We start from the raw sequence: 23314 nt of genomic DNA on the forward strand, positions 1-23314 counted from the left end.
CACAAAACAAGACCATACTCTATAATCTGATAATGAAACATGGCACCATTATATGCTTTTTGTCCTATTTTTAATATTCTTTATAGCTACTTTTAGTATTTGTAGGACTTTGTAGGACTTATCAGACTGGTCTGACAAGCAGGGATGGGAGTCAGTAGAAAAATACACAACTCCCAACTATTTTTTTTTAAAATTTGTTTCAACTCTCCATCCCTGCTGATAAGTCCTACAAAGTGATAGCAAATACAAAAAGTAGCTGTAAAGAATATTAATGGCATCATTTTTATCAGATGACCATCTAGCAATATTTTATACAATTGCAGACTGCACAAATATTAGTTGATAGTATTATTAAAGATCATCAATTGTTCTGAAACTGTGATCCATGAGATACTTGATGAGGATGCAATAACCCATTTTCTAAATAGCAAATATTTTAATTGTTTACAGCTATAAGCTTCAAAAGAAATTTGATAAATTTATCATACTGTATATTAAAAGGCTATATTTTAGTGATATTTTATTAAATTTTATAACTTATTAATTCTGTTATTTTAACAAGAATTTTCAAATTAATGTAATTGGAAACCATCAAAAAATAATACATGTCACAAATTATTATTACTATTATTGTAGTTTATTAATGAGTTAAAGCTAATAGCTGAAAATAGAGGTCTGCCAAAATATAACTTTTATATAAGAGTTGTCTCAAAATTTCAAAACCACTAATCTACAACATAAAAAAACTATATTCACTGATCATAATGTATTAAAACTATACTTACATCTAATACAACAAAAAAGAAATAATTATTCAGTTATGTAACAATTTATTAAAAATTACTACATAAAACTAAGCATTAATAAATTGTTTTAAAAGTATATTAATCATAACTTTTAAAACTATTTTACATAAAAATTAAACAGTATTGTATGCATATCAATTCAGTTTCTGTAATCAAGTTGTTTTCTTCATTTTAATTGATTTTTTACATTCTTTTTCTTTGTTTTTAACAGTTTTTGTTTCTTTACTTTCTTTGCAGATGTATTTTGTAATTTCTGATTTTTTTCATCATTGTCATCCATTTGTTTTAATGTTTTGCAATATTCAGTTTGATTTTCCCCACTCTTAAGTATCTTCTTTCTGTTTTTCTTTGTTGATGTATCGGCTGATTCGTGTTCTTCGTTAGCCTTACGTTTCTTCACTTTTTTCTTTAACGTACTTGATTCTTCATTTTCAACTTGCATCTCGTCATTCATTAAATCATTCTTGGAATTATTTGGTAATTCAGTTTCCTTCTTAGCAATCTTTTTTGATTTTGGTTTCAAATTTGTCTTTTTTTTGCCTAACTGTTTCTTTTTTGTTTTCTTCGATTCTACTACTTCAACCTCTCCGTCGGGATATACTTTAACACGACCTCCTGTTAAAGTAGTTAATTCATCTTCAATTGGTTCGTTGGGAACCACTAAGGTTGGTAAATCTACTTCATTTGGTGATTCAAAAGATACGTAAAATGGTACCGCAAGAGACTTAGCACATTTAATATGCAATGTTTGGATATTTTGCCAACCACCCATAACACTATCCGAGAATTTCTCAACAGCAGTAATAATGTTTTTGACCAATTCAGTTTTAGGCTGAGAAATATGACCAACACAAACAGTACAGTCAGAACCTTTCCCTTGGACAAAGCAGATAGAACAAGCTAATGCATTAGTAATTTCCTTTTTTAAATTTTTAGAATTTATGTTAATTCGACGAGGTATTTTATTATTAGCATAGACAAATTTACCCAATGCCGCATTGACTGAAGCAAATATTTTCCTGTCTGTTAAAAATATATCGTAAGCATTACATAGTTTTCGTCTCGCTTCATATTCTTTGTAATCAGTATGCAATTCACGTAGAGATATGACCCCAGAAATACACGTGATCTCATGTTTTTGTAACAGTTCTTTATAATGACGAACAGTTTCTTCCGGATCAGCACGTGGATTCTTTTTATCCAAATCTCCGGTAATTAAACAAACTTCACCTTCTAAATTCCAATGTGGTAAGTATATCTTGACTGCCTTACTTTTAATTTCAGGGATCTTCTTCAATCCAATCTGTAAAAATACTTTTTTCGAATGTTCATCATCTTCCAGCAATTTAGTTTTTCTGTTTTTATTCTCTTTCCAAGATTTCTCAACCTTTTTTAAAGCTAAAACAGCTTCACTAATTTGAACTTTCGACAGTTCAACACGTGTGCTCGCCATATTGTACAACTAGCGCCATCTGCTTAAATTGAATATTGTGTTAACAAATTATATATTTTTCTAAATTGATTGTCTTCGAAAATACAAAATAATACAAACTTACTTAAATCAGCAAAACAATAATATTTTAATAAATCAGCTAACGTTTTCAGCCATTTTCAATGGCCATCATTACGCTGTTCTACAGGATCTGTTGTAATTTTTTAAAACATTCGAACTTGGAACATCAAACATGTAAGTAGCGAACAAATTTAAAAACCGAGAATATACGAAAACATAAATTAAATATAAAAATGCATAATAAGTAATAGAAAATTACACTCAAATTATAGGTACCCGGAGATTTCATGTAAAGATTCCTCGCCGGGGAAACGCGCGATTGACAGATGCATTTTGTTGCTTAGATTTATAAATCTCGGTATTCTTTGGTTAACAGGACACCAATCATTTTTACTACTATTTTTAGAGAAATCGATATTTTATTTCGTAATTCATACATGTTTAAAATTACAATGAAATACTGAACAATTAACAAACTTATGTGAGATTATATAAAATACGAACGAGTCGACACGGAGAACTTTAGTGATTTCTTCGATAGGACAAATTGATAACAAGCGTGCTTGATAGAACAGACGCTTAGAAGGGGGTGTCCATTTATCTCAGTAGAGACTAGACAAAGACAACTATCCAAATTAACAAGATAATCCTTTAATTTTCCTTGGAACATACAAAACGTCCAGGGAAACACACAGGAACGTACGGAGCCCGACAAATCCAATCTACCGAATAGCTTTAACACAATTCTCCCGACAATAGTGAGGTTGAGGCCGAAGTTTTCAACGCGAAAACCTGTACGTCGGACGTTCGGCGCCGCTTTCCCGTAAGCCTAGAAGTTTGGCAATGGCCTTTGGAATGTCGAGGATGATTCCACTGACTTTCTAAACGCCATTGCCAAACTTCAACTTCTAGGCTTACAGGAAAGTGGCGCCGAACGTCCGACGTACACGTATTCGCGTTGAAAACTTCGGCCTCAACCTAGCTAATAGTATGTTACAGAATTCCCGTAACGCGCAGACATAGAACGTACCGACAATAAGTTTAAAGTGTACCTCTTCTTTTACTTCTTATCGGACAGGAAACAGTTTGAAAACGAAATCTTCCCGCTGACCCGGTTGCACAGTCTTTACTTTCCTTTTTTTTTTTTTTTTTTTTAACTCTTTCCGCCCTGTGGGCACTAAGAGGGCCTGTTTTAGTAGGCCCATTATGGGTTCGGCCAGGCCCACAATGGGGCGACCGGGTGGTGAGGGACGGGGCCCGACATATCCGAACGGACCACCCCCCGAAAAATTCCTGGGGATTAATCGACCCGTTCGGATTCGATCCCGGGTCCCCCAGAGCGGTAGGCTGCCACCTTTACCGCTCGGCCATCCGGCCGTCCGGTTGCACAGTCTTTACTTTCCGGCTTCCCCACTATTTTTTTCACGCACTTTCACACACCACTCTCTTCCTTCTCTCCATTTCCGTTCTAACTTCTCCCCGAGACATACCCTCCAATAAATCTCCCATCCTCGGTTACACACCCAGATTTACACAACTCATCTCCACCGAGTCGGACCCACCACGTGGCAAAGGGGGAAGGAAAAGACGTAAGGCACACTTACTCAAAACAAAAATAATTGTAGTATTTCAACAAGTTTCATGATTTACAAAGTTTATACTTGTGGTTTACTCGTAAACGTTCGTATCCGTCTTCTTCTAAATAGACAGTTTTGTACGCTTTCCAAGTCAGAAAATATGGTTAATGTAACTCTTGGTGCCAAGATGGCGGCTCGTCTCTGATTCTAGCAAAGAAACAGTGGGACGCACGTTCTAACCTAACCTAACCTATTCTAATAAATTACCATAATTATTAGCAACCAAATTATTAGAATAGTTAGGTTAGGTTAGAACGTGCGTCCTACTGTTTCTTTGCTGGAATCAGAGACGAGCCGCCATCTTGGCACCAAGGGTTACATTAACCGAAAAGATTATACTTCTTTCTTTCACGTTATTTCGTATAGCATCAATCGAAGTTTTACCTGAACGGTCTCGCACTGTGACTAAAAAAAACACTCTTTCGTAAGGTGACCAACTATACTCATTTACTGAGTTTTGTACTCTTTTTTCTCAAACCGTACTCTTTTCAAATCCTGTACTCTGAAAGTACTCTTTTGTATAATTTTATACTCATTTGTATTTCTAAAACATTTTTTTAGATTATTTTATTTCAATTTTATTAATTAAATATTTAAAATTATTTTGACAGTGATTTGAATTTCACGCGCGCATATTGCTTGCCGTTTCCGGCACGTCAGAGGACAGGGCAAACACCAGACACGAGCATGCGTAGTATGTACGGCAAAGTTTTATGGGAATTCCCTTTCTGTTTAATTAATTTGAGGTTAGAGAAAACCAACAATTTCGTACTTTTTGTTCAAGTTAACAAGATTTGAGGGGTACAAAACAAAATAAAATTTTATTTTATTTATCTAGTGAAGGTGAAGTTGCATGTAAGTATTAATATTATAGTTTCATTTTCATTTTACTTAAATAATATCAGATTATAATATTTATTTAAAATCAAAATAAAAAATATATTACTAATATAATTTTTTTAGATTATTAATTCAAATATGAGCGATAACAAAAGAAGGAAAAATCGTTTAAACGAAAATTTAAAAAAAAGTTTCCGTTCATTGTAGTTAAAAATCGAAATGATGACTCCTTGGTTAAATGCACAATCTGCAATAGGGAATTTTCAATTGCAATTCATGGACGTAGTGCAATAACGGCACACATTGAAACTAAAGTACATAAAACGTCTCATGACACAGCAGCGTCAACATCCAAACTGACAACATTTTTTAAAGGGAATACTTTTGGAACTAATGAAAAAAAATTGGCAGTTATGGAGGGTACTTTCGCTTTTCACACAATAATCCATAATCAAAGTTTTCGCAGCATGGACTGCACTACTAAATTATTAAAAAAATTTTGTGACGAAAAATTTTCTTGTGCGCGAACAAAATGTGAGTCTATCGTAACCAGCGTATTTAATGAATACTGCAAGAAAATGCTATCAGAAAATCTGGATTCTGTATCATATATATCTATTCTATCAGACGCATCGAATCACAATGAAATAAAACTTTATCCAATTTTAGTAAGGTATTTCGATATTAAGAACGGTATTCAAATTAAGATTTTAAATTTGGAATCAATCAAAGGGGAAACATCAGACATTTTGTCTAATCACTTATTTCGAGTTATAATAGACAACAATTTGAATAAGAAAATTTTGGCGCTCTCGGCTGATAACACAAATACTAATTTTGGAGGACGCACCCGTAAAGGTGTCAATAATGTGTACACAAAATTACAAGATCTTCTGAAACGAAATATTTTGGGAATTGGTTGTAATGCTCACATTATATCAAATGCCATCAATACAGCATCAAGTTCAATGTCAATAGATGTGGAAGTAATTATTACAAATATATATTTATATTTCAATCGGTTTACAGTACGGGTAGCAAGTTTGAAAGAATTTTGTGAAGAGGCTGGTGTTCAATACAAAAAACTGCTTGGTTATTCCAAAGTCAGATGGCTTGCTTTAACTCCAGCATTAGAACGCGTTTTGCAGTTATATGATCCACTACGTTCATATTTTTTAAGCCTTGACAAATGTCCTACAATTTTGGAGAAATTCTTTCAAAACGATATGTCAGAACCTATGCTTTATTTTATTCACAGTCAGGCGTCGTTGTTTCATAAAATTACTCTACAAATTGAAGGAGATAAAATTTCAGCAGCAGAAGTTTGTATTATATTAAACGATTTCATACTGCAATGTAAATCAAGATTTAATGATGGATTTTTACCACTAATTCTAAAGAATAAACTGACCGTTTTGGAAGATTCCAATCCCGGAATAAAAAATGAATTTTTAAAAGAAGTTAAAAATTTTTATAAAATTTGCTATGAATATATCGAAGAATGGATAGTGAACTTTAGAGCATTAAATTGTTTCAAATGGACCCTTCTAAATAGTAAAATTGAATGGAAAGAAGTTTCTTCAGCAGTCGAATTTGTAATGAAGGAAGTAAAAGATATTGTTATTAATGACAATTTTCTCTTTGAAGAAATTCGAAGAGTAAATTTATATTTAAATGAAGAAAAATTGAAGAAATGGAACGATGAGAAAATAGAACTTGACAAAAGATGGGTAGAAATCTTTCGGCATTTTAGAGTAGAACATATCCCACATGAAAATTTAAAAGTTTTAATAGAAATTTCCTTATGTTGTCCAGGCACTAATGCTGCTGTTGAAAGGGTATTTTCACTAGGGAATGATTATTGGAGCAGTGAGAAGTCGCAACTTTCTGTTTTTACAGTATCTGCCGTCTTAACAGTCAAATTTAATATGCAAAATGAAAGTTGTTCGGATGTGGCTACATTATTAGACGAACATCCTCATTTAGCAAAAAAAAAAATCCACTCCGAAGAAAAATATGTTTTTAAAAGAAAATAAAGTTTTTATCGTTTTTTCTTTTTTTTTCACCTATGAAATACTTGCATAGTGTACTCTTTTTGAACAAAAAATAGTTGGTCACCTTATCTTTCGATTCACGACCTATTCACCAAATAAATACCCACTGCTGTGGAAGAACAGTCCAACATTTTGTTTTCTACGTGTAAATACACTTCATACACATTAACGACTCTACACAACCTGATTTTACAATGATTAAAGATATTTAAAAATTGGTACAAACATAATGCATGCAATCATTCCGATCGACAATCGTGCTGGTATTATTTCCTAACTCACCACGTAAAATTCCAATTTCTAGGAAAAAACGAATAGCAATTTCTTCGTCATTTGACAATTGCCATATTCTAAAATCACATTTAAATCGAAAAATAACGAACTGACCAAAAGAAACAATTACGGCGAACTTTGGGGGAGAAAAAACATTACAGTATGTACCGATACCGGTACATCACTCCTACCAAGAAACGTAATTTAACACAACATGATGTTGAATGACGCAACTATGAAACGTGGTACTATGCAAAGTAGATTGAAAATAAATAAAAAACGTTATTTTAACTTTTAATATTATTCTAATTTCGAATTTATAACCAAATAACATAACAAATTATACGTATAATATACAACTAGAAGTTGAAATTTAACTTTTTAAACTATACCAACGCGAAAATATGCTAATCTATTTCGATATGAAACATGTATTGACACTCATTGTTTAATTAATAAATTAAATTCATAATCGACTTTTATAACTTTTATACATACATAAAGAAAAGGGTAGGTTTGCATTTTAATTAACTTAATCTAAATTAAAGCAAATATTAAGATGTAAACGCGAATCGGATTTCATCGATTGACTGGTGTCCCGTTAATTAACCGAAGAGTACCATTCAGGGTCTCTTTTGATAAGCATCGCCTTGGCATTTAGTCGTAGGTGGTTTGCTTGATTAAATGAGAGACTAAAGTTGCATTACGGACGACGGGATGGCCGTGGCAGTCTACTCTCTCTGGGGAACCCAGGATGGAATCCTAACGGGTCGAGAAATCCCCAGGAATTTTTTTGGGGGGGGGAGATATGTCGGACCCCGCCCCATTGTGAGCCGGGCCGAACCCATAATTTATACAATTATCTTGTATAAATATTAAAATAAGTTTTGATAAAAATTGCTTTCGTTTGTTTTATTAATTAAAAATTCCCTCAGCAACTTATAAGGTGGTGGTTATTGGAATTTTTGATAAAAATTGCACAAATAATCACCCATTTTTACATATAAAACAATAACAATTAGAAAAAAATATATTTATTTAAAAATTTCGATAGAGGGAAAACCACCAAATAACAGAGGAAGTCTCAAAGTGTGTTCTTACGTGAGTTCGTAGCCACCTGGTAGTATGGTTTCTTATTTTACGAATTTAAAAAAATTAAATAAATAAAGAACGTAAATAGATTTAGAAGGATAAATTGAATTGTATTCTATTTTGAGAACTAAATATTCCAATAATAACAACGAAACAGAAAAATGTTTGTTTCTTTTTCTATTTATGTGTATGAATCCCCATAATATAAAAAGTTAATGACAACATAATGTATTTTTTAATTGCCCAAAATTAAAGTAAGTAAATTTAATTATTATTATTATTATTATCTATTATTAAATTATTCATAAAAGATATGTACTTAAAACTTCTAAATTTTTGGATAAAAATTATCTTGTTTAATTAATATTATCTGATGTAATAAACTATAATTTATGAAATGATTTCAGAGATTTTATGAAATTATTTCAAAATTATTACCTCTGAAATATTTTCAGAGGTAATAATTTAAATTAATGTCAACTAAACTAATTAAAACGATGATAAAAGCATTTTGAATCTAAAATAATCCTCATTTTTGATTCTAGTGAAATTCCCTGCTGAAATCAATGTGTCTTTTCTGTTTAATTGGACACTGTTAAATCCTATAAACTTTATGTTGTATCAAACATCCATAAAATTCCTATGTCTCTGGTTAGCCATTATCTGTATGTTTGTGCTTATTGTACTAGCCGTTATCTTTATATGGATTTCTCTGAACAAATTTTAAGTATTTTCTTTGGCTGATTTTTGTGTTGACAGTTGGAAGTTGTTATAATGGTGCCCAATAGTTTGTTTGGGTACAAATGCAGCTGTTAATGAGGCAGTTGGGATCTTATCAGAGCTGTAGATCATGCTCATAGGTTAAGTGACCAGATTTTAACATTGGTGAAGTGGATAAAATTGATGGGGGCAGTGGTTGTCTTATTGAAAAAAATTATTCTAGAGCAACAAAATTTTATTATGAAAGAATGTAAGAGGATACTATAGATTACCACCTATGGAATTTCGGGAGTATATACCTGAACTGAGGGGACTGAGGCAAGTTCAACGGTACTCTACTTTTGGACTGGAGATGAAAAATAAAAAAGTTATCATACTTTTTTCGGCAATCGTACGATGGTCGGGAGTCACATCACTCTCTTCGCTAAGCCTATTGCGTGTTTAACAGGCAGTCTGGCAAGTCGGCCATATATACCTTCAACAGAGGCAGATGTTGATCCACGAGCACACTGATCATCTGCAGTTGGAGTTAAGTCCTTTTCACACACCCTTGCACTCCTCCACCTCGGGGCCTATGGCCCCTCAGCCGCTGACACGCTCGCTAGTATTCTATCGCTCACTGGTACACTATCTCTTGCTAGTACGCTATTGTTCGCTAGTACTAGTGCAATAGCAGTACTAGTACTATGCGCCGCTATTACGGCTTGACCAACAAACCTAACCTATCCCTCCAGGAGATGACCGTAGTCTGACGTCATGGTTTGCAGACTTTACCACAAGATGGCGGTACTAGCAACTATGGTGCCGTCTGCATGATAGCATTAAAAAAGTATGATAATTTAAAAAGTATGATGACTTTCTTATTTTTTGTCTCTGGTCCAAAAGTAGGATACCGTTGAACTTGTCTCGGTTCCCTAAGTTCAAATATATACTCAAAGTCCCAAAATTCCATAGGTGGTAATCTATAGTACAGCCGAACACAACTGTGTTACATTTTTTAAAATTTTAACATGTAAAATTTACAAATATATATAAGCTTACTATTATAAATCTTTAAAATCTCTTTATTCTTTTGCATACAGTCAAACCTGTTTTTATGCGGTGGATAGGAACCGCATAAAAAAAAACGCATAAAAAAAATTGCACGAAACTTCACGAGTGGCTATAAAAAATAGTTTTCACAACACAATTAAAAAAATGCAACACAATTAAATTTTTTTAATTGTGTTGCGAGCTATTTTTTATGCGGTCAATAGGGACCGCATAAAAAAGTCTCACATAGAAAATAACTCAAAACCATACGAAATAACTAGGAATTGCTTTTTTAAACGAAATCATGACGAGGCTTGGCAGCTATTTGGAATCTTGTCAAACCTTTTGGAATCTGATTTAGAAAGTACGTAAATAATACAGTATATTTACCTTCAATTTACACTTTGAAATGGATCTTATCTTAATGATCCAGAAATGTGAAAGCACTTTGAAGGTTTAATTAACGTAATTAAAACAGACGTAGAATTTATTGACAACAGATGCAGCACTTGACTGCATCGTCTCGTCTATCGTCTGTTTTACATATTTTTGTCCAGGTGGTGTTTTGTTGACTTAAAAAATAAATTATTTTATTTTTTGCATATTCATGAAATAATATTGCTATAATAAGTTCATTTATGCTATAATAAGTTTATTTAGCTATAATAAGTCAACGTGAGACATGACAAAATGCATGAGACTAGTCGCCGACTATACCGCACAAAAAGAAACCGCACAAATAAAAAATCGCATAAAAAAATCGCACAAAAAAAGACCACATAAAAACAGGTTTGACTGTATTTCTCAGTTGAGTGAATTTATTTTGGTAGATTGTTGTTGTTGTTGTTTAGAATGTTATGAAACGTTATGAATTTGTTAAATTATATTTCACATATAATATGGCTTTCAAAGTCTCAATACTTAATTGTGATTTATCAGATGTCCACACTTTATTTACAATAGAAAAAATGCATTCGTGTAACATGCAACAAACAAAATGTTCACTCATTTGAACAGCCTGTGAACACATGCTGCTTTGTTGTTGCAGTTGCACGTTCCAAACCATTTTCTGTTGGTCTTTGTCAAGAACACAAAGGGTTTTGTCGGTGCAGCATCCTTTATTTCCGATGCTTGTGCACAACTTTGTACTGATACATGTGATACAAAATGATCTTTGCGAATCTTAAACATAAGACATAAGTTTATGACACATAATTGACAAAAACTTAATCTTTCCAAAACTCGGGACTTTTTTAAAATGCTGCGGGACGCGGCACAAATTATTAAAAATTAGGACTGTCCTGCCAAAAGCCAGATGTCTGGTCACCTTATTATTGATGTAAAATAAGTCAAAGGAACTGATAGTCAACATGTGACCCTTTGTGAGATATAACCCCCCTGAAATCAGCCTATCTGAAATTTTGAAGAAACTCAAAAATAGGGTAAAATTTAAAAGTGAAAAAATCCAGAACTATTTCTCAAAGCAATGCAAAAAGTCAACTGTTGTTCGCTTTACTAGAGATGGCCAAAAGTTCATAAAGTGCCATTGCATCAGTTACTTCCACGGCACAATTAGAGTCATAACTGCAAGTTCTGTTAAACTTGTGTTTAACAACCAATCTACAAAGAGGTGGATATCTCACCAGGGGTCACAAGTAGAGATATGGCTCCTTAGACTGTTTTAGTCATCTAGAGCAGTGATTCTCAACCACTGTGCCATGGCACTTTAGTGTGCCGTGAAATTTTTGAAGTGTGCCACCACTGCGAATACCCATACATAAGCGACATCAGACAATAGTTCAGTCAGTTCTACCTTCCTAGGGCACATTTAGAAATTGTAACCGGTGTTACCAGTAATTGCCAATAATTACCAAGGCATTTAGAAAATGTTACTTAATTAACCAACTGCATTTTAAAAATCACTGTTATGATGTCATCGGTTGTCCTGTGGTACTTACCGAAGTAACCATGTGTGCTGCCAAATTTTTAAATTATTAAAGGTGTACCATGACAAAAAAAAGGTTGGGAATTACTGATCTAGAGGATCTAAAATTTGGAGTCCAGACCTCATTTAGAACTGCAATTTTAACATGTTTTGGGTCTTCAACTGTCATAGAATTTTGAGAAATTTTTACATCCACAATACCCCAAAGTGATTGTGTGATATTATTAAGTCTAGGCTTTAAGGACATCATATTAGATTTGTGTCACATTGTCTGCTGAATTGTCATAAAGGTATTTTCTAATTGAGAAATTCAGAACATGATCTCATGCATAAGGACTTTATGGTCATTTTGCAGATCATACAACAAACAAAAATAATTCATGTATCATTACCTAAATGAAATATTTAGGTAATGATACATGAATTATTTTTGATACATATTACATTTTCATTATCTGAATATAATTAAAAAGTATAAAAATTTATAGAGTAAACAAAACAATATCAATATAGTTATGGTATTAGAATTTTTTCAATTAATTTACAATTCTAATTATGGAAAATGTTTTATTTAATGAATAATATTGAACACACAACAATAACTAATTTTTACTGTTGTGGAAACAGTTATCATTTTAAATATTATTTTATTATTAATTGCCATTTAGAATTTATTGTTTTAATAGTAGTAGTCTTCCAGCAAATACTTTATAGTATTTCCCCAATGTTATCATACTACAGAAAATTATTACATAAATGAAACATATAATTTGTTACAGAAATACTTGTTACTTTTTCTAGTAACTAAGAAATGAATAGATGAATTATTACAAATAAGAAAATGCAACTTGTAGTTGTTTCAAACCAGCTTTAAAATATCATACATTAGACCCACAGGCTTAAATTACCTCACAGGCTTGAATAAACCCACATTCCAGTTGCATTAAAAAATAAACCTAAGTACTTGAGTAAAAAGCTACATGTGGATTTATTGGAATCACACCTTCTAAGATTTGAATTACTGTAAACAGTTTGCTCAAAATTGTGTGTATATTATTGCATCACATTTCTGGTCATCTGTGCTTCTTTCTTAGAATTATTTTTTTGATTTTCATTTAATGACCTCTGCTCCCACCTACATATATAAAAACTAATCTTGAAAAAAATAATTTACAGATTTAAGTAGCCTGAATAAACCCATATCCCCAATGAATTTTAAAAAATAGATCAGGGTCAGGTTCATTAACACAAAGCACTAAGTCAGAATTATGAGTGGCTTACTGGGAGGAACTAAGAATATTCTGAGCTTTATTGAATGATTATTCTTTGCCAGACAATTAGGAAAATTGGTGAAGCTAAAATTAAATAAAAATAAATATAATAAATTAAAATTAAAATAGCAATATTTTTATCTTTAAAAATGAAGTTGTTTAATTCAGCATGAACAGCTATTACAGCTGTAAGTGTAAAATTCTCCAAAGCAAAAATGAAGGGAGATGGAGGGATGTAACTAAGCACAGACAAATATTTATAACAAATCAGACATAATTAATAATATGTAGTAAATAATAATGCTTTTAGCTAACATTCAATGTATAAAATATTACAAATATGATTGTTACATTGTTTTTTATAAAATGGGATAATTTTCTTTGTTTTAGTAGAAATGATATTTGAAGAAGAAACCAAATAGATTGGATAAATAACAATTTAAATTTAAAAAGAAAATTTTAAAAAATCCTGCAATAACTTTTTGTAATGAACAAATGTTTTCAGCCATCTTTGGGTTTTAGAAAATAAATTATTTAAAATACAAAAAGCTACAGAATGTAAGCATAGGATAGAATAAGAACAAAGATAAATATTTAATTGTATATTGCTTTAGGAACTCTAAACTAATGATATAATATTTATCAGAAACTAATGTTTATTTTATCTGTGTGTTTACTTTCTTTGTTTTTGTATTTTAAATAATTTTAAAATTCTTTATCAAACAATTTATATTTTATAGCCTGCAGGTGGTCACTTAAGAGTATGAAAACATTTGTTAGAAAAACTATTTCAAAGTTAAAGATTTTTTTTTATTTTGAATTCTTTGAATGAAATTTGAATTATTTAACAGCTAATTGTAAGTTTATTTTCTCCAAATTTAGATTTTGTGTGTGTTTTAATGAAATTATGTTATCAATACAGTCAAACCTGTTTTTATGCGCTCTTTTTATGTGCGATTTTTATTTGTGCGATTTTTTTAATGCGAATTTTTAATTTATGCGGTTTTTTTTGTGCGATTTTTTATTTGTGCGGTATAGTTGGCGACTAGTTTCGTGCGATTCGTCAATGTCTCACGTTGACTTATTATAGCTAAATAAACTTATTATAGCATAAATGCACTTATTATAGTAATATTATTGCATGAATATGCGAAAAATGAAATAATTTACTTTTTAAGTCAACAAAACACCACCTGGACAAAAATATGTAAAACAGACGATAGACCAGACGATGCAGTCAAGTGCTGACATCTGTTGTCAATAAATTCTATTTCGTACGGTTTTGAGTTATTTTCTATGTGAGACTTTTTTTATGCGGTCCCTGCTGACCGCATAAAAAAAATATTTTTTTAATTGTGTTGCGAAAACTATTTTTTACAGCCATTCGTGAAGTTTCGTGCGATTTTTTTTTAATGCGTCTTTTTTAATGCGCTCCCTATCCCCCGCATAAAAACAGGTTTGACTGTAATTAGATTTTAGCTAGTTTAATTAAAATATTAAAGTAACTCACATCATAAATTTTTTGTAATTAATTTAATATGAAATTGTCACAAAGCACCAATAATTGGGCTGCAATTTGAAAAAATTGTAGATCTATAAATTCCCACTGTCGTCTGTCAATTCATTCATCTTGAGAACAGAGTTAGATAGATGAAAGATGAGACCAGATATGGAAACCTTAGGGGCAGGAGGCCATGATTAACTATATATGAACTTCTGGTTTGCAATGGAAGTCATGTGATTTCAGTTCAAAAGTTTTCCCTGAAAGGCGTTAGATAGATGACTGGCATGACTCTATTGTTAAAGGAAAAGTATGATGTACAGGGTTAAGACACTACTAATTTGAGGTAGAGAGAATATACAGTATTTTAAATATGATTAAAAATTGCAGCCTGGCATTGTGACAATATCACAATAAATAATTGCTCATTAAATAATAATTTATTATTACATTAATGAAAATAATAGATGATATGTATCTATGGAGGTCAAACTGTGTTGATATATAAAAGTAGCAACAAGAGTCCAGACCTTTGTTGCCACTTTTATATATCAAATAATTATGATTATTGCTTCAGGGTGGGTATGGGTCTGACTTTGATGTGATTCCTCTATATATATATATATAGGATAAAAAAAAATATAAAGTACTGTTCCTATTCCAATATAGGATGTGGTTTTCGTATACATGGTGTATTGCTCCTATCATAATGTTTAGCCACTCCTGATATATATCATTGACAATAAAATGTATATCATATATTTTATTGTAAATTCAATGCAAATATTTAATAACTTAGACTTTTTTTTTTTTACAGAGCTATTAAAGTAAAAAATGTCAGAAGGATATATATTTTTTAAGTGTAATTACACTGATTTAGAATACATGAAAGATGACATTATTAGAATTATTGAAAGAAGTTCAAATTGTTATTTAACTGCTCTAGACTTAATGGTAAATTCTCCAGATTTTTATAAACCCAAATCAAGAATAGCTTATAAGGTTATGTGGATTTTTCAAGAATGGTTAAAAGATAGAAAAAATGCTGATGAACATTTGTTAAATTTAGAAATAAAAATAAAAGCATTATATGCTGTTTTGGAACAATCTAACAGGTCATTAATTATTCTTGTTTGTGAAATATATAAGATTGCAGAAGATGGAAATAAACTGTATCATATTATTGAAAATCTTCTTAGAAATAATCAATTCTCAGAGGTAAGTGAATTATAATATACAGTATACTAAATACATTTCAATGTTTAGCTATGTTTAGTTTAGTTAGTTGATATTTAGTTTAAAAAACATTTTATTAAGGTATATGTTTTTTCAGGCTGCAATATGCATTACGACATTGAATTTACAAGACAAATTTGAATTAGAAGATGTGAGTACATTTTATAATTATATTTTTATATGAAAGAATGTCCAAATTTAGTATTATTTGAATATTTAAAAAAGTTTACCTGAAATTAATGTTTATGAATAAGAACATATATAAATGCAGTTACAGTTTATTAACATAATTTTCAGTAAACATTAATGTTGATTCAATGAGATTAAATTTGCAAAATGTTTTTAAATATCATAACAACACTTTTTTTATTGTCAAGATAAAGAAAATAAAATATTACTTTCTTTTTTCTTTTTACACATCTTGATAAGGAAAAGTCAGTATATTAACACTGTTTTCATAGTCAGTGTGGTGGTGTTGGTAAACAAAATGTCTGATTCTGACTCCAGCAAATTTGCAATGTGCGACTCCAACTCTTACTTTATCCTTTTTTAAAATGTCACAGTATTATTCCTTTTATAAGAAAGATACTACTGAGTATCCAAATATTTTTATTTAAAATTGTATAAAAAGTCATGCTAAAATTGATGGTGAGAATAAAATAAATTGATATAATGAATTTATGTACTCTTTATGTACTCAAAAGATTTTTTGAGTACATAAAGAAGCACACCACATCTTAATAGCCAAAAGAATTCTACTTTTATTAGTTAATTATGAAAAATTGATTTAAATTTAATTATTTTCAAGAAAAAAATTAAATACAATAAAATGCAAAAAAATAACAATTTGATGACTGATGTAATAAATTGGTCCATAAAATAATTTCACCTGCTCTGGCTACTATGAGAATAGTTAATTTCCTACTGAGATCTAACTAAACTGAAGTATATAGTAGAATTTCAAAATATTTAATGTGTACGAAAGTTCTAACAATGTTTATAATATACAGTATTCTTACAATATACCGTATTTACTTGCGTATAAGACGATCTCGCATATAGGACGAGGTGTGACTTTAAAGATCAAAATAAAGAAAATTAGATTTATTAATACAATTTTAATTTTATTTCGTTTAATCACAAATAAAATATCAAATGCACCTAAATGCACACATTGTTCCACAAAAATAATTAACATTTTAAACTTTATGGAAAAATCTTGTAAAATCGACAACATAATTTGTTCACATAAAGCTGGACAATTGGGAACCTTTTTTTTTGCTAATTCCTAACAGTTGAATCCACTCTCTGTCGATTACACTTATGAGTTTCTTCAAATTCTGATTTCCGAATAATCACCTGTTTCACATGGAATGGATTAAAACTTATATGGGCTTCCATGTGATTTTGGAATTTCAATTTGGAATTCAATTCAAAAGCTTTGCTTTTCTATTGCTATTCATCTTTACTCCTGACAATATGCAAGAATGATTCAAACAACCCAGTAAATTTGTTTTTAAACACCAGAGGGTGAGCATCCGGTAAAAAATGCAAATACACAGTTCACAAAAATTATTGCAAAAGTGCAAAGAATCCTTTGCTTGTGCATATAGGATGACCTAGGTTTTGAAGCTGTGAAAAATGAATAAAAACCTCCTCTTATATGCGAGTAAATATGGTAGTTAAAATATAGTAAATATCATTGTTAGATTGGAATTTAAAAAATGTTTTAAAATTGTTATATATTTACATCTGTATGTTTTATTTTTAAAAATTTAAGCAATAATTAATTTATATTATTATTTTAACTATTTTATCTTTATATTTAGATATTTATAAGTATACTTGGAAAGTTGAGGTGCAAGTTTTTCTTTAAAATAAAGGCTAAAAATAGATTTTCACAAAAATAGTGTTCCTAAAAACATATAAAAGTAAAACCATTGTTTTATTGTTCATAAAAGAACACATAAAACTTGAGAAAATTATAGAAAATTTGAGTCCCTTTTGGAATCTGATCTATCAGTTTCACAGTTTACAAACAAAAGCATTGTACTTACACACAGTTATTCTATAATTTCCATAGTCAGTCATTCTGAATTGTATTTAAATATCAAAATATCAAAAATATTAATTTTTATTAATAACATATTTATAAATAGAAACAGACATAAAATACTCACTTTTTCTTTTTTCATTTAAATTATCAAAAAGTGCTCAGTTCTAAAAAGAGTAAACTAATATCCTTCCAAATGATTATAAACTTAAAATAAAGAATCATCTTGTGATATTTTGAAACAATTCCCTGCACAAATAATGAAAATGGAAGCAACTCAACTTCCCAATTTTTTTTATAAGTCTAATGTTGTTAAGTTTTATATTTATTTTTAAAACAGGTTGTTATACCTTTAATTTTACAAAATAAGTATAATTTTGTAGAAGACTTCATTAAATCTAATAGAGATCTTCAAATAAAATTAGTAATGTATCTGGACAATTTACATTGCAATTTATCTGAAGTTAAAAAAGTTTTAAAGTAAGTTAAAATTTTGAAAAGTTAATACTTAAACTACTTTATAATAAATTTTTTAATTTTTTGCATTAAACCAATTACAGCAAATTTTCATCATTAAAAGGGTTAAGAAAAGATCAATTAAATAATAAAAGTATAGACAAGTTACTAAAAAAGCTTTTAAAGACTTATAATATTCCAAATGGTAAGTTTAAATCATATTACATGAATAAAATAGCTTAGTAATTGGATTATATTATATAAAACATCCAGCAAACACAATTTGAAAACATAAATTTAATGCAAAACAGATGTTTTTGATTGTCTTAAGCAACCATCATTAGGTAACAGAAATATTCCAAATAAGAAGATAAATTTGGAACAGATGATCTTTTAAATTTGTCTGTTTCAAATTTATGTTCTTGTTTAGAATACTTCTGTGATCTGATGATGGTTACTTAAGACAATCAAAGATGTTTGTTTTGCATTACATTTTATGATATCAAGATTGTGTTTGGATGTTTTATACAAATCATGCTATTATCAATTATTTGTCTTTAAAGTAAATAAAATACACATTATAAAGTATGTGATTGATTAATTATATTTATATTTAATGTGATGATAATAGATTGAATTAGAGCTTTTGATTACAATATCACAAAAACAAAATCAATAGTAATAATAATATAATATTTAACAAGTTAATAATTTAGTACAAAATATTACAATGTAAAATATCAAGTAATAATCAGTTTTTGAGAAGCATTATATATTAATGATATCTTTCCAAGCCTTAAACCTTGTTAAATACTTGTCCCTACTATCTCTAAATTTTACACAATCAAGAAATACATGTTCCGAAGTTTCATATGCTTGCATAGTACAGTTACTACATATATTTTTTCAGGATCTATTGTTAGTCTGCTATTATACATTAAGATATAATTTTGACCACATCTTAAATGAAGGATTAATCGTTTAATATAATAATTCATGTCCATAAGCAAATAATCTTCACACATGAACGTCATTTTAACGCTGCAATATAACTGAAAGTGCTTATTCTTTTCTAACAGAGACCAATCTTCTTGCATACTTTGTTCACAGCATAGTTTTATAATTAACTGTTGATAACATTTGATCAAATGAGGATCCTGAGATAGACATAGAAAAGAAAAACCAAGTCAGTTCAACAGATTTTGCAATGCCAATGCCCAATTGTATGTGCAATCCTTTGTCGTTGAACACAACCTGTGAAGTTTATTATACACTAGTTTAATGTAGCTTTTATCATCTAATTTTAAGAGATGTATCCAAAATAAAATTATTACTTTTACTGTAATTACTGATATTCTAGAGACTCCAAACTCCAATGCAACATGTAGGCTGGAATTTTATTGTATAACACGAACATTTTTCTAAAATATAAAGCAAGGACGATTTCCAGTTTATCATAGTAAGTGATTGTCCATATAGGAACAGCACAGTAATACAGATGAAATCATTGAACGAAATACTTTTATATAAGTAGAAGCAGAGTTAATTCTTGAGGAAATAGGTCACATAGAACCTATTGCCATTTTAGCTTTACATATACTATGATTTTTAGCTTGTAAGAATTGACTGGAAGACGAAAATAAAACTCCCAGGTATATGTAATTTGAAGCAACTTGTAATGGTTGGTTGTTCAGAAACCATCTTTCTCTAGGTCACATTTGACCTCCCATCTTGAATACTATTATCTTTGTTTTTGAAACATTTATAGTTAACCCATAGTCATGGCAAAATTCCTCTAGGATTACAATTTTCTTATGTAGAATTAGTGCACAGTCAGCCAAAATTACAGTGTCATTTGCATACATTAGTGCATGTATCTCAACTTGATCAGAGAGAGAAATCCCAGGTAATCCAGATTTAGTTAGTTGGACTATCAGACCATTGACATACAAATTAAAAAGCAGTGGGCTCAAAATCTCACCCTGCAAAGCGCCTATGTTGACATCAAATGAATCGGTTGTTTCAGAGAATATTTTCACTTTTGCAGGGGCTTTAGAATATACATCAGTCACAAGACCAAGTAACTGTTTGTTTAAACTCATTCTTTCTAGTAGAGCCCATAAAACTATGATTCAATCTGCCTTTGATACTGTCAAAGTCCACAAAAATGGCATAAAGCTTTCCTCTCTTTTTTTGCAATATTTATATTAAATGCACTGATACAGTGCATTTAATATAAATATTTAGTCTTGACAAGATTGGCCAGGATGAAAATCTGCTTGCTCCTGACACAAAATATATTTAAGTATCCATTCTTTTAGTCTTTTATTTAATAAGGATGTAAATAGTTTCCAATTACTAGGACGAAAGAAATAGAATTTTAGATCATTTACATCACCTTTCACCTTTATATATTGGAATGATTAGAGATTCAACTCAAGCTTCTGGAAAACTATAATTTATTTTAATACGGTTAAAAACTTCCAATATTGTGAGTAAGAATTGTTCTGAGAAACATTTAAAATATTCTATTCGAATAAAATCCAATCCAAGTGAGGTGCCAGATTTAAAATGATTTAATTGCTCTTTTTATCTCTTCTAATGTAAAGTCCAAGAAACATTCTTCCCTTATTGGAAGCACTTTATATATATCCATCAACAAGTGATCTTCATTAATAAATACAAAATGATCTTTAGAGAATTTAGCAATATAAAAATTTAGCCATCTTTCCAGAGGGATTCTTGAACTGTAATTCAGTAATCTTTTATGTCTAAAGCAGTTGATTGTTTGCCAAAATGTTTTAGAGATGTTACATGTCACCAGTCTTCTATTTAAGTTCCAAAAATAAGATTGGTTTTTCTTTTGATATAAACGTTTGTAGTCTTTTAAATAGTTTTATATAAGCAGTGTCTATATTCTCAATCCAGGCCTGCATTCTGTCTAATTGTTCTAAAAGTACTTGTAATTTATTATTTAAAAAAGCTTGTAGTTTCAATAAAAGTTTAATTCCTTCCTGAATGTTAATCTCTTTTTCAGCACTTATATAAGACAGAATCAATTCTTTCGTTGACTTGCCTGTAACATTTTCTTCACTTCCAATTTGTTTCTTTACGTTTCATGGTGATCCATCCTGGGATGGTGGTGAAAAGGTTTTCCTTTTCTGTAATGAAAATTCAGACATTTTTCAAAAAAGATGATAATAATTAGCCAAATCATAAGAGTTAGATGAGAGCAAAAAATTTGCACCAACAGCCACGACTGCTAGCAATCTAAAGAAACTAGTGAAAAGAATCTTAAGGTCTGTTGTAATAGTTATCCTGTTAATACAAGTATTTCAAGGAATGCTTAAGATTCTTATAGAATCTTAAAAATATTATGGCCCAAAAATCTTCAGAAAATAAAATAGATAATTTTTTAAAATAATTAATTTTTGAAAATTCTACAGTGAGAGGTCTTTAAAATGCCTCTGAAGAAAAAAAGACCAAATTTTCTTCATCACTAAAAATATTGAAAGATTTTATTTTTTTAAAAATCCAGTATGGTCTATGAGGAAAGTAGATCTGGTAGGTCCTAAGAGAAGCAGCTTGTTTATAAGATTTTAAACGGATATTAACTTTTTCAAACTACAACACAAAATTTGGAAAAGTATCATTATAAGTTTTAAACTGTTACAATAATGAACAGTCTTGTAAATACAAATTTTAAATATGAATTTATTTTGATCACATTTTCATGTAACATTGTAAAATTTCTAAAATAGATGAAAATTTTGAATAAAAATCAATAAATCTATTTGCCTTAGAGACATCTATATAGAAAGGAAGAAGTTAGTTATAATGTGACGTGAGATTCTTCTCTTCATTTTGATGTGCTTTTATATATTTAATATTTTTGTTATTTTACATTATAATCTTTATTAAAATAGTAAAAAATTTGATATTTCAAACTATACAAAATAACTTTCAAAGAAAGTTAAACAATTTAGAAATTACCGCATTTTAATTTTTGTATATATATTCAATTAATAGTGTTTTTACTTGACAATATTATTACTCTCTTCAAATCTTAACAAAAATCTAAAATTTTCAGTGTAGATATTATAAATTTAAAATATTTTGACTATACAAAAATTTTATTAAATTATCTATGAATTTTAAATTGATTGTAGTTGTTGGTACGACAATATTCACGCCAAACACCGTATAAACGTTGCGAAAAGTTCACTGAGTTCAGCGTTATATCCACGTTTGCTTGTCGCAAGTACTTTCGATGAACCTTACTGTCGTCGTCTTCAGGCAAGTTCGTAAATTTGCCAAAAAACTTTAAAAAGAAACAAAACCGATGCAGAATGGAACGCATAAAGCTTTACCAAAGCCGTTACGAACGTAAATCAAAAATTCAAAAAACATTCGAAAGCCGATCGAGCATCTAGCTCCACGACTAGCGAGGCCGCGCATGCGCAGACCCGCGCTTACGCTAATCGTATATTAGATAACGCTAAAGCGCGTTTAAACGCTTGAATAACGTGACCCAAATATTGGGCAGCTCAAGAGTGAGAGTGTTGCATGCTTCTAACGTGGTAGTAAGGAGGGATTTCCAGATGAAAACTGTTTTTCTATCATTGCAGCACTTGAGCATATGCGCTTGCGACCATAGCGGATTGAAACCCTGTTTGAGAGCCTTTTTTGCTAGCTCTGTGGTGTGCCTACCCCTCACCACATCGTCCTGGTGCTCGGCGAGGCGGCTGATAAGCATTCTGGTGATGGCCCTGATATATCGTGTGCTTATTCCCGTTGCTAGATTTTCCAGTGGAACAGCATAGACCCCCAATTTCTCGAGCGTGGAGAGCTTGTCTCTGTCATTACACAGAAGCTTGCGCAAGTT

General features: G+C 30.4%; 2 protein-coding genes across 4 annotated transcripts in view; one reads left to right on the top strand and one right to left on the bottom strand.

Moving 5' to 3' along the window:
• Positions 1–810: 810 nt before the first annotated feature.
• LOC136986950 (ribosomal L1 domain-containing protein 1-like) lies at positions 811–2450 on the bottom strand. Its single transcript, XM_067284595.1, has 2 exons — positions 2363–2450; positions 811–2278 (listed from the first exon to the last, which is right to left on the bottom strand). Exon 2 carries the CDS (start codon positions 2257–2259, stop codon positions 973–975), a length of 1287 nt encoding a protein of 428 aa, XP_067140696.1. The 5' UTR covers positions 2260–2278; positions 2363–2450; the 3' UTR covers positions 811–972.
• A 23-nt stretch (positions 2451–2473) lies between these two features.
• The window catches only part of Nbr (exonuclease mut-7 homolog), a 78265-nt gene continuing 57424 nt past the window's right edge, over positions 2474–23314 (top strand). Inside the window, exons 1-5 of one of the 3 annotated variants that reach the window (XM_067284606.1) lie at positions 2474–2493; positions 15502–15902; positions 16018–16071; positions 18314–18453; positions 18534–18634. In XM_067284606.1, the coding sequence (XP_067140707.1) occupies positions 15519–15902; positions 16018–16071; positions 18314–18453; positions 18534–18634 (679 nt within the window). In that variant the 5' untranslated portion in view covers positions 2474–2493; positions 15502–15518. Of the gene's footprint in view, positions 2494–8213; positions 8470–14025; positions 14041–15501; positions 15903–16017; positions 16072–18313; positions 18454–18533; positions 18635–23314 lie in introns of those variants that run through there. The other 2 variants (XM_067284622.1, XM_067284614.1) reach the window with 2 other exon arrangements.

The sequence above is a fragment of the Centruroides vittatus genome, unplaced genomic scaffold (genome assembly GCF_030686945.1).
Source record: "Centruroides vittatus isolate TY-2023 unplaced genomic scaffold, ASM3068694v2 contig_1215, whole genome shotgun sequence".
Taxonomy (NCBI): Eukaryota; Metazoa; Arthropoda; class Arachnida; order Scorpiones; family Buthidae; genus Centruroides; species Centruroides vittatus.

Excerpts from the sequence above, each read along its gene's own strand:
- LOC136986950 (XM_067284595.1), bottom strand. The coding sequence starts at position 2,259 with ATGGCGAGCACACGTGTTGAACTGTCGAAAGTTCAAATTAGTGAAGCT.